Below are 16,422 nucleotides of genomic sequence, written 5' to 3' on the forward strand. Positions count from 1 at the left end.
CATTCATTGGGTAATTACTATGTGAAAAATGTGCTGGGTAGGGTGGATAACAAAGGCGAATAAGTCCTGGTACTCTGGTAGGAAAACATAAAAAGCACAAGGGCTTTAGTTTTACTGGACTTCCCCTGGAGTATCTCTGATTTTATCATGAGAATCAATGGGCAACAGGATTTTTGCTTTCATTGCCATCTTTGCCAAAAATATATTTCTTTAAACACTATATATAATGTGTTATGTGCTCATACTTTGCAGCCATTGAAGGGTAAAATTTTTTAAATAATGCTGAAGTTTGAGAAAATGGGCAGCAAATACATCTTCATGAATGGGACAGGAAGCATATTCTATTAAGGTGACCTTGGAATGGTCCTCTAATGCAGTGAATGCAGTGTCACCTTGTTGGATTTCATCTAGGAAAGTGTGGATCATAGAACTTACACTTTTCACTGCTCTGTGTATGTCTGCAAAAGCACCACATAGTACTGATTTTGGGTGACAAGTAAATTTTAGTGAGTAGGTGACACTGCAAATAGAGAATCTGCAAATAATGAGGATCAATTGTTCATTGTGTGTGTATCCACATATATACATATACATTACTTATGTATGTATTATGTGCATACCTATGCACACAGGAACATGGGAGTGATTAGTAATCATTTCTGAATGAGAACGGAAGAGGGTGGAAGAGGGTAGAAGAGGGTAAAAGACTTTGTTTTAACTTTGTAAAAGGAAGAAAGACTATGCAATGTTCACTTATATGCATGTGGTTTTTAAATTAATAATAAGATGACAATAACATTTATAAGAAAATGTTCAGAGGGCCTATACTGAGAAACTGGAAGCAATGGACCTAGTATTATATTGCTTAGCATTGTTGTATCATGATTAAATTCAGAACACTCAAGAACAAAAGGAGAAAAACACTAGAATATTGGCTTCTTAATACTACAAAGAACTCAAAAGGGCTCAATGGAGATAGTTTTGTGTGGAGGAAAGAGACAGCTCTAAATCTTAAGTCAGGGATTTGACTTTATAGGAAGACAATAGAAATCTGAACAAAAAAAGCAAACCCTAATTCAAAAACTTGGGTTAGTGAACATGCTATGAGTATGTTATAAAATGCATTACCCGGCATTGTGCTTTCAGCTCCATTTTGGTCTTTGTTAACTTCTATCTGATGGATTAATTCTTCTTTTTCTTTTTCCAGCTGACTATTAGCCAATCTAGAACACAATAATAATGTGTTAAAACAAAATAAAAACCAGACTTTACTCCATAATATACATGGGCATTTCTTTCACTGTGTGATGTGCAGTGCTCAGAACCTGCTGATGTTTATAAAGGTAAACATTTGTCCGTTCACTCTCCCTGCTGCAGTGCTGCATTCTCAAACAGATCCTACGGTCAAAATCCTTCATGTTCTTAAAATCTGATCTGATGTCATTTTCAAGAGTAGTTTTCCTGTTGGAGGAGCCTCATCAGAATATGCTACACAGAACTTTGGAAGTAAAATTTTTTTCTTCATTGTATTAATGTTTGCTTTTGGAAGCTAAGGTTTAATACAGTCCATGCTTTTGAGAAAGTTTAAGTTGCAAACTTGACACATATATTAGGTTTACCCTTTTTTCAGTATCTATTATATAAAAGAATGATTGGCTTTAGAAGGATGAAATAAGGCTGATAATCCTATTAGGCAGCAAAGTTGAAAAAATCTTAGTCTCTAAATGTGGTAAACCTGGTTATATTAAAAAATAACTTTAAAAAAAGTAGTCATATAAACAAATAATACACCTTAGAACTTGAAGCTCCCGTTGAAGGCCTTGCTCTGTCTCATCACCTTCAGGAACACGTTTGAGGATCTCAATCTTTGGGCACAATGAAAAGAAGGCAAAGTTTGACATGGTGATATGAGGTTTTATAAAGATACATACTTTCAATAAAACATAATTTTAAAAGTTGAGTTTTTCAAAAGCACCTATGAGCACACTTCTGTGGTGTTCTAAGTCACTATTCACCCAACAGTTTTTCACTGAGGAACTATAGCGTGTTGTCTGTAGGCACAGAGGATACAGCAGTGAAAAAAACAGACAAAATCCCTTCCCAAGAGTTCATGTGGTCCTTACATTTTTAGTGGCGGAAGACAAATGAGCATATGATGTGATGTGATATAACACTTCGAAACAGAGTGAAGAGTTATTAAGGAAAATAACCCAGGGTAAGAGGACAGAAAGTGATGGAAGGTAGTACAGGGCTTGGCAGAGGGCTCTGAGGAGCCTTCATTTAATAAGCAGAGCCATGAAGCGAGGGAGTGAGTTATGAGAATATCTGGGTAAATGGTAATCTAAACAAGGGAAGCAAGAGCAAGGCCCTGAAGCTTGAATGAGTTTGGTTTGCTCCCAGGACTGAAAGGTCAGTGTGACTATAACACTGTGAGTGAGGGGAGAAGTAAAGAGGAGGCTAGAGAGGAAACCAGATGCCGGACCATGCAGGGCCTTACTGGCTATGAAAAGAGCTTCAGGAATAATTCTGGGGTAATGGGGAACCCAGATTCTAAGGATAGGACCGCTATGATTTGCTTTATGCTTGGAAGGGATTACTTGGCAACTATGTGGAAAATAGGTCAGGGATAGGAAGAAGGTTAAACAAGACAAGAGTGGAAGCAGGGAGACCAGTTAGGAAGTCACTGCAACAGTTCAGGGGTGAGACAATGGCTAAGGTCAGACTGGCAGTGCTGGAGGTGCTGAGATGTCAGCAGGTTTGGGATATATCTGAAAACAGAGCTGATGGGACTTAATGAAAAAGACGTGAGGTAGGAGTGAAAAGAAAGGAGTCTCATCCAAGGTTTGTGGCTTAAACAAATGGGTGAATGGTGGCACCATTCATTTAGATGGTCCTTCTAGGAGAGGAATCAGTCAAGAGTTCATTTTTACGTATGTAAGACGATGCCAAGGAGTGGTTTGAAATATAATGCATTATTTTATCACATAAAGAAAAATCACATTACTTGCCTGTTGCTTAAGGTCTTCGTTGTATTTCTTAACTTTCTGTTCCCTCTCTGTTGCTTGTCTTACAAGCTGTTTAAGATCAGTAAGGCTTTTAGTTTTTTTAGCATTGTCAGTTTCCAGTTCTTTCAACTTGGTTTCATACATTCTGAAAGTATAAAGGAAAATAATGGTGTAGACATGAAAAATAATTTTTTTCATTAATTTAAAAGCCAGTTCAAAGGATCGCACTAAAAATAATATTATACTGTTCCTTCTCATCATATCTTTTCCTACATATTTATTTAGCATTAGGTGACAGCCAGGGTAAGTATTCCTATTAACAGACAGGCCAACTAAAATAGAGGATTTAGGTGTTTCCCAAGGTTATAAACTAGAACGGAGCCTGAATTTGACCACTGAAAGTGTATAACTGAATCATTTTGCTGTGTATCTGAAACTAACATTGTAAATCAACTACACTTCAATTAAAAAAAAACTCAAAAAAGATTAAAATTAATACCTTAATACCTTTTTCAGTCACAAAATGAAGAAATAGAAATTAAAATTCAACAGAGTATCAAATTCTCTATTATTGGATATTCTTAAGAATGTACCTAAAGATGACAAACTAAAACACGTGCACGTGTACACACACACACGAGGTATCCAGGTAGAGCAAAACCAAAAGAACACTGCTGGGAGGGAAAAGAATGTGTAAAAACAGGGGTAAAAAAACTGGTATAATATGGGGGAGAGATGAAGCTTGTAAGAATCTCAATAGATTCGTAACCTTTAAAGAAATGATCAGTAGTTACCAAAAAAAAAAAAAAAAAAATCCAGACTCTAAAAGAAATTTTAAAAAACATTGAGCCAAAATGGTTTTACAAGCACAACATACCACATTAAAGTGAGACAATGCTTATAATATTCGAATTTTTCCAGAAAAAGGAACAATTTGGCAACAAAATCAGGTAAGGACAGGACAAGGAAGGAACATTATCTCAATATTACAACATAATACATAATAATATAATTATTACCAAAGAGCTTTTGATAAATTTTAAAACTTAGATTAGAAGGCAGTGTTCTTATCCTACAAAGCCTATCAAAGTGGTGAAATATCAGAAGTTCATTCCTTCCCTTCATTCAATTCCTGGCTCAAATGCCATCCAGTCAGAGAGGCCTTCCCTGAGCACCTTATCTGAAACAGCTCCCACATCACCCCGGCCTGTCAGCAGTCAGTATTATAAAGCCTGATATGGAATAGATGTCATTAGTTTGTTGAGTAACAACAGAGCAACTATAAAGATGTCAGCATGAGCAATGTGCCATGGGCACCAAAAGAGATCTCCAAACCACTTTACTGAGCGGGGTGCCTAACTACAGCTGCAGACTTCAGTAATTCTTTTCAGTGGATTTAGGGAGGCTTGAGGTCAAGGATCAGAATTAGCCTTCTGTCAAGTGGATTCTGCTAGGACTTAACGTTTTTTCCAAAAGGGTTTACGTAAGGCCTACTCTATACTCAGTTACCTGTACAGTTCTTGGATTAAAAACACATACATAATCTAAAAGGCAAAGTCATCTTCAGTTATGGTTAAATATCATCAAACCTCTCAAATGTTTATAAACTTTATAAACCCTTTCACATTAATAATCTTTTCTGCAGCCTCACAAAGCCCTTTTTAGGAAAAAAAAGGACAGGGATTATCATTTCCACAGATTAAAAAACTTGAGCTCACAGAAGAGCTGTAATTCACTTAAGGTCATGGTGGCAATTAGGTAATTGTAAGCCATGGCAGCTACCTGGCTTTCTAAAGGAACCGAGCCAAAGTAGGCCTTTTAGAAATACTTCTAACATAAAGCAGAGTCTGGCATTTAGCAGGTACTGAGTAAATTCCTGCTGGATAAATACATCTCAAAGTAATTCAGAATTCTTTCTTAATCCATAGGTGATTGTAGAAGGAAATAAAGGACCAACCAAGAAATCAACTGACAGGGTTGCTGGGTGAGAGCCTCTACTGGGGTCCAAGCAGGCAGAAGAGGCCCCTTCTCCCCTTTCTACTATCTATCACACGTATTATTTCATTTAGTCCTCACACTAGCCCTCTGACAGAATTAAGAGACAGCTATAGAGGGGAAGAGTGGATTCTGAATGCTCTCAGTGTGATGTTAGGACACGGACCAAGGATCCGCCTCCAGAAATTCCTGGCCACCTGCACCTCTAACCTACCTGCATATCCTTTCTTTTCTCCTTCGACCTGGTTGACAGATTGGCAGTGCAGCAGGCCACTATGGGACCAGCTGTAGCCTCGCAGTGCTAAGGTTCCCATGCTACTTGTCGGGGTGGTCACTGCCAATCCATACCTCATCAAGTCCACTCTAAACAGCAGGTAGACACCTAAGGGGAAAGTGAGATGCATGGACATAAGGAACTCTAGGAATATGGTAAGATTAAGACGAGTTTGCCTTCTGAAATGGGGCCAGCAGACGTAAAGAAGGCAACTTCAGACAGGATGACTTTAATGGGAAAGGACATGGGCAGGATCTCACTGGTCTCTGGCTTCCATACAGACTCCTTGAAGCAGCTGCTTAAGGCTGGAAATGAGAATGACACCAAAGCCTTTTACTGACTCATCAGTGTCATGATGAACCACCCCTGGTGATAGAGGCGATGAACATGTGAATGTTCAGTAGTGAATTCCCATCACCTCGTTCATAGCCACAAAGTTTATCTGACAGGCAGGGCTCACACATACTTGTAGAATGGGCTCAAGGGGAGGGAGAAAATCAAATGCCAGAAAGCAGAGGCCAGTAAGACACTAAAGCTGTTTGCTGAATTCATCTTTTGAGGCTATTTGAAGAGCAAGAAGCTGAGAATGTAACTCCAAAACTGCAGCACAGCCCAGATCCGGTGTGCCACAGGTTGTGACAAGACAGCTCGACTTCTTCTGTGCCTGGCTTCTACTCGGGGTAGAAATTGCTTACAGTGACGAGGCAGAGGGGTGGCTGGAGAAAAGCAGCACCCAGGAGAAGCTGGGCACCAGCAGTCCAGGCTCGCGGCTGATAGCACCTTCATTACGCCGACCCAGCTCCAACACCCTCAGCCCAGCCCCAGCTCTGCTCTGTCCTTTGCTCTGACAACCCACTCAGTTAAATATTTTCAGGAAGAAAAAGTGAGGATCATGTTAAAGCAAAACAGTTCATCAAGGAAAGAACTAAGTTAATCAGAATAGTATCACATCCTTGAAAAGTAATAATGGCAGAATTAGAACTGATTAAACTTTGTGTTTTAAACCATTTGTTCCTACCTTGTAACAACAATTGATTTCCAGCTCTTGCTGTCAGCACCTTCAAGCTGTGGACCCCTACTTTCTGCCAGCTGTAATCTCTTCCCAGTCTCTTCTAGTTGAACTGTCATCTTCTCATTTAATATCTCTAAATTGTTCTTAGCTATCCGCAATTTCTCTGCAGCTTCAGTTTCCTATCATTAAAAGATAATTAGTGTATTATGACAAAACATACTACTGTTCTCATGGATGTGATATATTCAAAATTATCACTACAAACTAGAAAAAAATAAAGTGGAGTTCTAATCCTGATTAAAATTCCAATAAAAATCCAATGTTTCTTCTAATCTAAAACAGCAATGATCATAATATTTAGAACAGATCATGTAAATGAGATTATAAAAATATATTTACAAGTATTTACTCTAGTGGTTACTTTAAATTTATCAGCTTTGTCTGTAATATTTACAGAAAATGAGATAGTTGTGTCTTTAGATTTTTAAAAGATGTTTGGACTCTTTAATTCCTGAGAAACATAACTAGAAATCTAAAGTATGGGTGAGTACCAAAGATTATTTCCACTATTAAACATCCACATTCAAAGCACAGTATCACACTGGCCTCAAAGTATATTCAGATACTGTTATAAATAGTTTAAAAATACTAATTTCAACTTATTCCCTGGACCTAGTTGTCTGGGGCAAGGAATGTATTTTGACACAGTAAAGACTTCATAAAATCGTTTAAAGAAAAGTTTTATATATTCTTTATTGTACATCAGGCATTATTCTAGGTCATGTACACAAATATTATCTCATTTAAGCCCTTCAGTAGCTCTGGGAAACAGGTATACTTAATAGTCCCAGTTTTACAGATGAGGAAATTGAGAGATGGAGAGGGAATAGAAGCTTGCCCTAGTTCCCTGGGCTAAGAAGGGATAGAGTCAGCATTTGAATCCTGGCTATGTAGCTTCTCCATTATACTACCTATCAATCTATTAATTTTTACTTTCAATGTTCCTCATAGTAAAAGGATGGTGGGCATAAAAACACAATTCCTAAATCTCTTAATACAGACTCTGAATAGACTAGCTTTTTCATCCAGTTTTCCCAAAGTGTACCAGTTTATTAACATAAAAATAATTACAGTCAGTAGTGAAAGTCATACTTTTTTAAGTTCTTTACGAAGCCTTTCATTTTCAGCAACAATTTTCTCTGTGCCTTTGGTCTTGGATTCATACTGCATGCTCAGCTGACATCCAAGATGAACTTTCAGTTTTTCTAATTCAGCCTAGTAATTAAAAAAAACTCTACCTTATCAAAACAAGGAAATAAACAATGATGTTGTACACTCATAAAACTTACTTTAACGTAGTTTTAGAGACCACACTTGACATAGTTAGAACTAAATTCTTCCGTTTAATACTGGTCAGATGACCAGAGCAGAGGTTCCCAATCCTGGCTTAGAGTGAGTGGGTGACTTAAAGAAAAAACAAAAAAAAAAACCCACAATACCTATTATAGGACCAACCCTGAAATAATCCAACCAATCTCAAAACTGGAGGCTCAGGAAGCTATACTGTTGAATATAGACCCAGTTAATTACTTTTTGCTGCCAGAGAACCGCTGGTCGGAAATAAGATGACCAAGTGGTGATACGCTAACTACTCAGCCCTTGTCTCCAGTATTTTTTTTTTCTATATGTATAAAATATCCTCTAAAGCCATTTTATATAGTATATTTAAAACTGTCCTTAAAAGTTAATAAAAATTATATTAGTAAAACATTCTGTACAGATGATCACATTAAAAATATTACCTTCAACTTTTCATTTTCCAGCTCAATATTAGCCATTTTTTCACTGGTCAGTATTCCTGATGCTTTTTTCAACTGTTCATTTTCCCTTTGGACTTTTTCGACTACTTTTTTCATTAAACCAATGGTTTTTTCTAGCTCTGGGATTGTCTTTCCACTTCTACCAGACTAGAAAGAAATGTGTCAAGTTTTTATTTAATCAAATATTTTAGAAAGTATAATATAAAGTGCCAAGAACATGAGATTTATTATTAAAATCATTGTTGATTCCTGTATTTGAAGCCAAAGCTTGTATCACTTCAACTTATCATTAAAATAATGCTATGAAAGAGGAATTATAATCCTCACTTTATATACAAGGAAATCAAAACTCGGAGAATCTGATATTCCTAAAGTCATGCAACTAATAAGTAACAGCTCAAACCCTGGTATACTGCAAAGAACATTAGCATATTAGTATTATAACTAAGAAGTCACCATGGTTATCATAAAAAATAGTTATAAAATGTTAGAATCAGACCAAGGAGCAGTTAGAAGTTACCTCAATGAACAGAAGGAAGAGTCCTGGAAGTTACAAGTTTTCAAGGTGTGGAGGGATATGCAATGACAAGAGATGGTATAGAGTCCAAGTGGAATAAAAAGCATGTAAGATGTGATAGATGATAACACACTTAACTTGAAACAAAGAGAAAGCTTAATGATATTTTACATCGTAGATGCAGCAGAATAAAAACTGATGCTAGAGGCACTAGTAAGAGGACTATCAATACTGTTATGACATATCCAAACTTTTTTTTCCCACTTCCAGCTTATCACTTCTGAAACCAAAACAAACATATGGCATACGTTCATACTTACCCCTCTAACGTGGCCAAGTTTCCGCTCTACTTCTGCTTTCTCTTTCTTAAGAAAATCACACATTTCCTTCAAGTCTTTTACTTGACTCTGAAAGATTAAAGAAAACATGTAACAATTTAAAATAGCTATAGCCACTGAAAAGGAAAGGCAAACAATTCATCTGAACCATCAGTCTTTTCAACTGTATAGCTGAATTAAACAAGTGAGCCTTCACACCTATGAAGAGGATTTTGAATTAAAATAGGACATACTGAATTAAAGTGTATTAATATAGAAGCATTTTGTATGTGAATTTTGAGAAATATTTTCCGTATTATTGCCTCAGTTACAATAGAAATTTGAGTTTAGAACTCCTGATTTTGACTGTCCCATAAATTACCTCTGTAGAACCATACCATACTGTACAGAGAAAGACAACTAATCTTCCAACACTGGTTCTAATACTGTAAAAATCAGAATGAGAAGCAACATAGCTCATATGCCATTACTTATCAGTGGAATTAACAGACTGCTTATAATTCTAGGCTAAAAAATAGAACAGAAACAATTAGCCAGGCAAGAGAAAAAGATTCCCATAAATAGGATAAGACTTAGAAAACCAAAAAGAAGCATTATAAACATCAAAATAAAGTAAAATTTCTAACAGAGACAATTATTCTACTATATATTTATTTTAATTTAAAGACTTTATTTTTTTAGAGCTATCCTAGTATTTTAAAGTGTGACAACTGCTAATTAATTACACCAACCTCCAACCTTGCCACAGGGCATTTGAGCTTGTTATTTCTGTTGTCTAGAACTCTTTTTCTGGTATTCGTATGGCCCACTTCTTTACCTATCCCCTAGCTCTCTGCTAAAATTTCATTTTATTAAGGAAGCCTCCCCTTACTACCCAATTTGAAATAGCGATTCCATATATAGTTGACCCTTGAACAATGTGGGGGTGTAACTTATACTCTCCATATCTGCAATTCCTCGGTATCCATGGGTTCAAACAAACATGGGTTACGCAGTACAGCAGTATTTACCATCGAAAAATATGTAAGTGGATCCTCATGTAAGTGGATCCTCGCAGTTCAAGGGTCAGCTGTACCCCTCTCCAGCACACATACACACATCTTTCACCCCAAACATGCTTTTTCTTCTTAGCACTTAACATCAGCCGACATACTATATATTGACGTGTTTACCGATTAGTAGCTTTCCCCACTGGAATGAAAGCTCTATGAGTGCGAGAATTTTTTTAGCTGCTGTTTTCCAGTACCTAGAACACCTGACCTAGAATGTAGAGAGTATAATACTATCCTGATATTCTATGAACATGAGTTTCTGACTTCTTCATGAGCTAATAGGGTAAACGTAACAATTAAGTAGAGAGAAAAAAGGTTTTCAGGCATTAGATTTCCTAACTATAACAAAGAATATTAAATTTACCTTTAATCTTGGCAAATCTTTATTTGCTTGTTCAAGTTGAAATTTTAGTTCAATATTTTCAGATGACAACTTCAAGTTTTCCTTCTGGAGCTCCTGTTCTCTTTGATAATGATCATCTGATTCTACTTCTGAAGTCTTCAGGAAAATGAAGTTAGGAATATTTTTAAGGTTTAACAAATAAAAGCTGTGTAAGACACACTGGGTAAGAAAACACCATGCTAAAAGGGAACATTTTTCCTCAAAGAAATGAGAAAATTGGAGAGCTCTAAAGAAAATAACCACAAACAAACTCACAGGAGAAAAGGGTAGTTTTGTTTGGATTAATATAGAAAGTCACGTATGATTTAATATTGTCCACACATACAAAGCCTCCATATATACTCTCATAATGACTAATTTGTGGTAGTTTTCTAGTCCAAAAATAAAATGAGACTGTTATCTACCTGTGATAGATTGTATTAACACCCTGGCCCCCACCCAACCCCCCAAATTCATATGTTGAAAATCTAACCCCCAGTACTTCAGAATGATCTTATTTGGAGATAGGGTCTTTACAGAGATATCAGGTTAAAATCAGCTCATTAGAATGTGCCTTAATCAAACAATGTTTGATGTTCTTGTACCAAAGGGAAATTTGGACACACAGACATACACAAAAGGGAGACAATGTGAAGAGACAGAGAGAAGCTAGTCATCCACAAGGCAAGGAGAGAGGCCTGGAATAGATCCTTCCCTCACAGCCTAAAGAGGAATACCACCCTGCTGATTTGGGATTTCTGGCTTCCAGAACTGAACATAAATTTCTGTTGTTTAAGCCATCAACTCTGTGGTGTTTTGTTATGGTGAGCCTAGCAAATGAAGACACAAGCCTACAAAAAAGTGCCTCAATTCCTTCCTCCTGTAGAAAGCTTTTCCTTTTTCCTTGAGCTAAAGTAATCACTCCTTCCTCTAAAATCCAGTAACACTTTGCATTTCTCTCGGCATGAATCCACCTTGGGTTATTATTTATGTTCATTTTTTATTTCTCACACTAAACTACAGATTATTTGAAAGAGAAACCATGCTTGATTCCCTTTTTCCATAAAGTGGATAGAATACCACTTACCTCAAAAGACTGTTAATGAACATCATATGAAATAATTTTGTGAAAGCACTCAGAACAGCTGTTTTTTTTCCCACCATCCCCTTCTCTCTCTACTGGCTTAATAAACTATCAATAACTCCACAGACGCTATCATGATTATTATCATATTAATATATTACATATTATAGATTATTATTAAAGTACAATATTATATATATTTATTACACATGGCTCAATAACATCTTTTCAATTAGCAGTAGGTTAAATATTTTACATTCTGATATATTCACCCTTAGGTTAAAAAAAACAAAAACAAAAACGTTTTCTTAGGTAAAATGCAGTAAAAGTTAAAAAATGAGAAAATAGGATACAGAAAAGTAAAGAAATTCTAGGCTAAGCTTTGATTCTGACCTGAGGGCATATAACACAACACTGGCAGAAACACTGCATGTGCCCACCTAATTTCCATTTGTTGGAGGGTGTGTGTGTGCATGTGAACATACATACACAGTGGCAAGAAAAATAACACAGATAAATCTGATGACGTCAGTAGGAATATGCCCCTACTTATTTTCTGTCAGATAACCCAAGCATACATTCTGGTTTTACTACTGTTAGGTTAACACTAGGCAAATCACACCACCTGCAGGGTTCTTGCGTCTTACAGATGAAGGCACTAGCGAGGGTAATTTTTAATGTCTCTTCAGACATGGAAATCTGTAGTTCTCTGTCCCTGAGCTCTTCTGTCTTTCTTACTTCTCTCTTCAGCCTATGATAGCTACTTAACAAATCAGTTCCCCTGACTGACAGATATAAAATAGATTAAATTCCACTCACAGAGGAGAATAATTCTATCTGGTGATCTCACATGAGGATTTTTTCCAACAGTCCTCCTCACTAAAATACGGATGCAATTATTATGTAAGTGAATGTGGATCATTTTTTTTCCCTTCCAAGTCTCAGAAAACAAAACTAAAGGTATCAGTTGAGATTGTCCAAATTTTTGGAAAATAAATTCTAATAAAACTCCTCTACGAAAATAAAATAAATGGAATTCTTATATAATGAATTTTTCGAGACTTCCAAATTGTTTTATGGAAGAATCTTGTTAAAAGATATATACTGCTAGAAATCAAAATCTTAGCGGGTGGGAGATAAAGATAATACACAGTGGAAGTCTCTAATTCTCAATTACTTTTCAAGTGAAGAAGAGAAGCATTATGAACCTTGATAAGAAAATGGAAGAAGAATTAAGTCACTTTCATCCATTTTCTCTTAATTTAAGTGTCTATTTAATGAGGACTTAGGTGACTGGAATATCTGAGGTGGAAAGGAAGGAATAAATGAATGAATGCTATTTGATTTCAATTGGGAACAAACTTATTTTGGACTGCAATGGAAACTGACCAAAAGTAGTGTGTATATAAAAAGTTCATGAACTGTAAAATTAAACCTGCATTTAAGTCTTGGTTCTGCATCTTCTTCATCACTAGAGATGTTTTTTTCCCATTGTGGTTTATTACAGGATATTAAATATAGTTCCCAGTGCTATACAGTAAGTAGGACCTTGCGGTTTATGTATTTTATATATAGTGGTGTGTATCTGCTAATCCCAAATTCCTAATTTATCTCTCCCCCACCCACTTTTCCCCTTCGCTAACTGTAAGTTTGTTTTCTATGTCTGTAAGTCTGTTTCTGTTTACCAGAGATGTTACTTATTCTCCAAGCTTTCTACATAAGATAGGAATAATGCTCTGCAACGTATTGTGAATACTGATGGTAAAACAGTGAGTACTAACATGAACTAGGAAATGCACAATCACTAATTTTTTGTAGGAACTAGTCATATGTTAGGGTTTAAAGAGAAGTTTATTAAAAACTAATATTTTTTACAAATCCTACACAATTTGTTTCTATTTGCATCATATACATATACTACTTGCTATAAGAGAACTCAGCTAACAGAGAAATAGCAGACTGCCACGGACTTAAACCTGGGACACTTCGTTTCTCGACTGGGCTGGCGCATCAGTTTCAGAGTTTGCCTGCGCATCCTCCTCAGCGCACTGAGTCACCGCAGCAGCCCCTGCGGCACAGCCACCGTCCTCCCCGGCAGATTCTTCTGGATCCATGTGATGGCTGTGACCCACATCTTCAGCTACGTGTCCCTTTCCTTTCTCATTCTTGCCTAGCTCATTCTCTTCCTTGTTTTTATAACCCTGTTCATTATTTTCACAAGAGTCCTGATTAATATTCTCAATTTCAGGATCTGGTTCCTTTTCAACATTGGAGTTAAAATCTGCCAAGGTACCATCTGTTGACCTAAATGGACTTGATTTATTGTTTGGCCGTGACTCAGACTTATTTAGCTCAGCAGGATCTACAATAACTTCTGCTTTGTGTTTTTCTTCATTACCATAATACTGTGCAGTATTTCTAGGTAGCTGATGACATAACTTGTCACTGACATCTATTCCCTTCCCATCTTTAATTCTGAGTACTGTTATGGGTTTCTTTTTGTTCCTGTGTAAAGCATTCTTTTTGTGAAGAATATTGTACCTGTTTTTACTAACACTGGTAGCAAGAGTAGAAAGCACAGCTGTGTCACATGACAGACTCTGCTTGAAGCAGAAGAAAGAGAAGAAACAGGAAAAGAAAAGGAAAAAAATAATAAAAATATACACATGAGTGTTTTAAAATAAGATACAACAAATATTTCTGTTAATTATAAAGAAAAACTAGAAACATATCACACATTTGAATGGAAATAATGCTATAACATATTTTCCCATTTTATCTAACTGTATGTTCTTACCACAGCAAAACTCATAACTACATTTAAAATCTCCAAAAATCATTTGTAATGAAGTTTTATGCAAAGCATAAGAATCTTACGTTTACTGTTACAAAAAAAGCATCAGAGAAGTTAATATACATCAATACCTAGTAAAAATAAAAGCTGAATTTCTTGCATTAATATTAGTGGGAGGGATCTACCACTTTAAGCCAGATAAAGGTACAAGTTGATTTTACTTTTAAACTTTAGAATGAAAAAAGAATAGATGTACACTTACTGAAGGCTTAGAATATGCATCCCTTGAAAACTGTTTTTCTAAAGCATGAAGTTTTTCTTGGAGGTATTTATTTCGTAAACGTAAATCTTCTATAACAGCATCTCGAGGAAGAGCTTGATGAGTCCTGTGAAAAACAACCACAGACTCTTTACTATTTAAACTTTCAACTTTCCACTATTTTACTACATTAAAATACGGGGGAAATATATATTTATTTATACTGCATTTATTTTAAATTCTACAAAACTTGAAAACTTTATAAAAATTAAATTAGGATATGGCTATATTATAAAATGATCCTTTACAGAGGATTCACTGCAGGGGTCCTTTAAACTACAAGTTAAAAGTATATTTTGATTTTAAGAAATACATTAACATTTGTAAAGAACATGTATCTATTTTGGGGATTGTGTAATATTACTGAATAAAAAAAACTTACTATTTTTAAAACATATAACATCCATGTGCTTCTCAAGAAGTTCAAAGATTTTAAAAGGCTCTTACTGGTGCCAGACAAAAATCTACTACTTCAATCCACACTTATCTTCATGATCTACAAGGCTGTCCACTATCTGGCACAACCACATCTGTTCAACGTGTTTGTCTAGGAGCCTCCCTTTATTTAGGCAAATAAATCCACTCTTACCCACACATGAAAGTTACACTCCTGTCTCTATGTCTCTGCTAGGCTTCTGTTTTCTTGGAATGTCCTTCCCCCCTTTAATATCTAGAACTAGATCATAAAATTCAGAAATTCCCACTTGAACTGAGAGAGAAGATAAGTTCAATCTTTTATCAAGTCTTCTCCAATTACTTCAGCCTACACAGATCTGCATTATTAGGAAAAAAAAAAAAGAGCCATTCATCATCTAAAAGTATTAGCAGTTTTTAAAATTAAAATATTTTGATCCTTGTGAAAACTGCAAAGGAGACTAAAAGGGTTTAGTTTTATTTTGAACATATGTTTCGACTAAGAAAAACAAGGAGGCACGGAGCAACTGCTAGGACCAGACAGTAGCTATAAGAACATAAGAAAGAAGAATTCTTCAAGCACTATTTTCTTTTCTATCAAGGAAAATTCTGAAGGATTTACGAAACAATGACTTAGAAGTAAAGGAGATGGAATGTAGGCTAGAAGCTCATGAGTGTTCCTTCAAAAGAATTCAATTTCATAGGTTCACATTACATTAATATGGATACAATTATAGTCATTAATAAAGACCAATTGTAATTTTTTAAGAAAGGAAAAAAGTATGATAAATTTAGGAAGAGTAAGTGTCTTCATAGCCAAATGTTACAGGTAGGTACCAGACTTTGACAATGATCATTAACATGATTCCAGACTGTTTGTAAGCACTTAGGAAAGGAAGTAAATTATGTAAAATTAATCTAAATTCACCTTGAAAGGACTAAGTGAAACAGAAAATTATAAATAGTTTCAATTGTTGAATTGTTGTTTGGACATGATTTTATTTTGCTTTGCATGACTGTGACTACATCAGAAGATAAAGCTTGGAAAGAGACAGCAAAACAACAAAAAATTTCAAAGGCTCTGTTAAAACAATGACATGGGTGGCAGGGGTTCTGGTTCTAAGTAGAGTGGAGTAAACACATCCACTCTCGTCTCTCCCAAATTCATGGAGCAGCTATTTGAGAACTTTGAAAAATTAGTATTTTACATATTCAGACAGAATACCAGAATTTGAAATATGAGCAAACAGGTGGTCAATTTACCTTTTCTTTTCTTCTAGTATTTTGGCCTGAACACAACACAGCTTGAAACCTGATGAAGAGTGTCAGCACGGAGAGAGAGAGCTCTAGGAAGGCTAAAAGTTCTAGTTCTAGCTCCAGCAAGGAGAAAGGGTACTTACAAGACTCACAGACAGT

General features: G+C 35.9%; 1 protein-coding gene across 7 annotated transcripts in view; it reads right to left on the reverse strand.

Moving 5' to 3' along the window:
• CEP290 (centrosomal protein 290) overlaps positions 1–16,422 on the reverse strand; it is an 81,920-nt gene that overhangs the window by 2,029 nt on the left and 63,469 nt on the right. For 5 of the 7 annotated variants that reach the window (XM_010986959.3, XM_031463048.2, XM_031463049.2 and 2 more), the window contains 9 exons: positions 14,536–14,659; positions 10,378–10,512; positions 8,944–9,030; positions 8,089–8,253; positions 7,439–7,561; positions 6,293–6,465; positions 3,009–3,150; positions 1,792–1,865; positions 1,129–1,223 (listed from right to left, as the gene is read on the reverse strand). In XM_010986959.3, the coding sequence (XP_010985261.2) occupies positions 1,129–1,223; positions 1,792–1,865; positions 3,009–3,150; positions 6,293–6,465; positions 7,439–7,561; positions 8,089–8,253; positions 8,944–9,030; positions 10,378–10,512; positions 14,536–14,659 (1,118 nt within the window). Of the gene's footprint in view, positions 1–1,128; positions 1,224–1,791; positions 1,866–3,008; positions 3,151–5,219; positions 5,383–6,292; positions 6,466–7,438; positions 7,562–8,088; positions 8,254–8,943; positions 9,031–10,377; positions 10,513–13,314; positions 14,080–14,535; positions 14,660–16,422 lie in introns of those variants that run through there. The other 2 variants (XM_064491567.1, XM_064491568.1) reach the window with 2 other exon arrangements.

Source organism: Camelus dromedarius, chromosome 11 (genome assembly GCF_036321535.1).
Source record: "Camelus dromedarius isolate mCamDro1 chromosome 11, mCamDro1.pat, whole genome shotgun sequence".
Lineage (NCBI taxonomy): Eukaryota > Metazoa > Chordata > Mammalia > Artiodactyla > Camelidae > Camelus > Camelus dromedarius.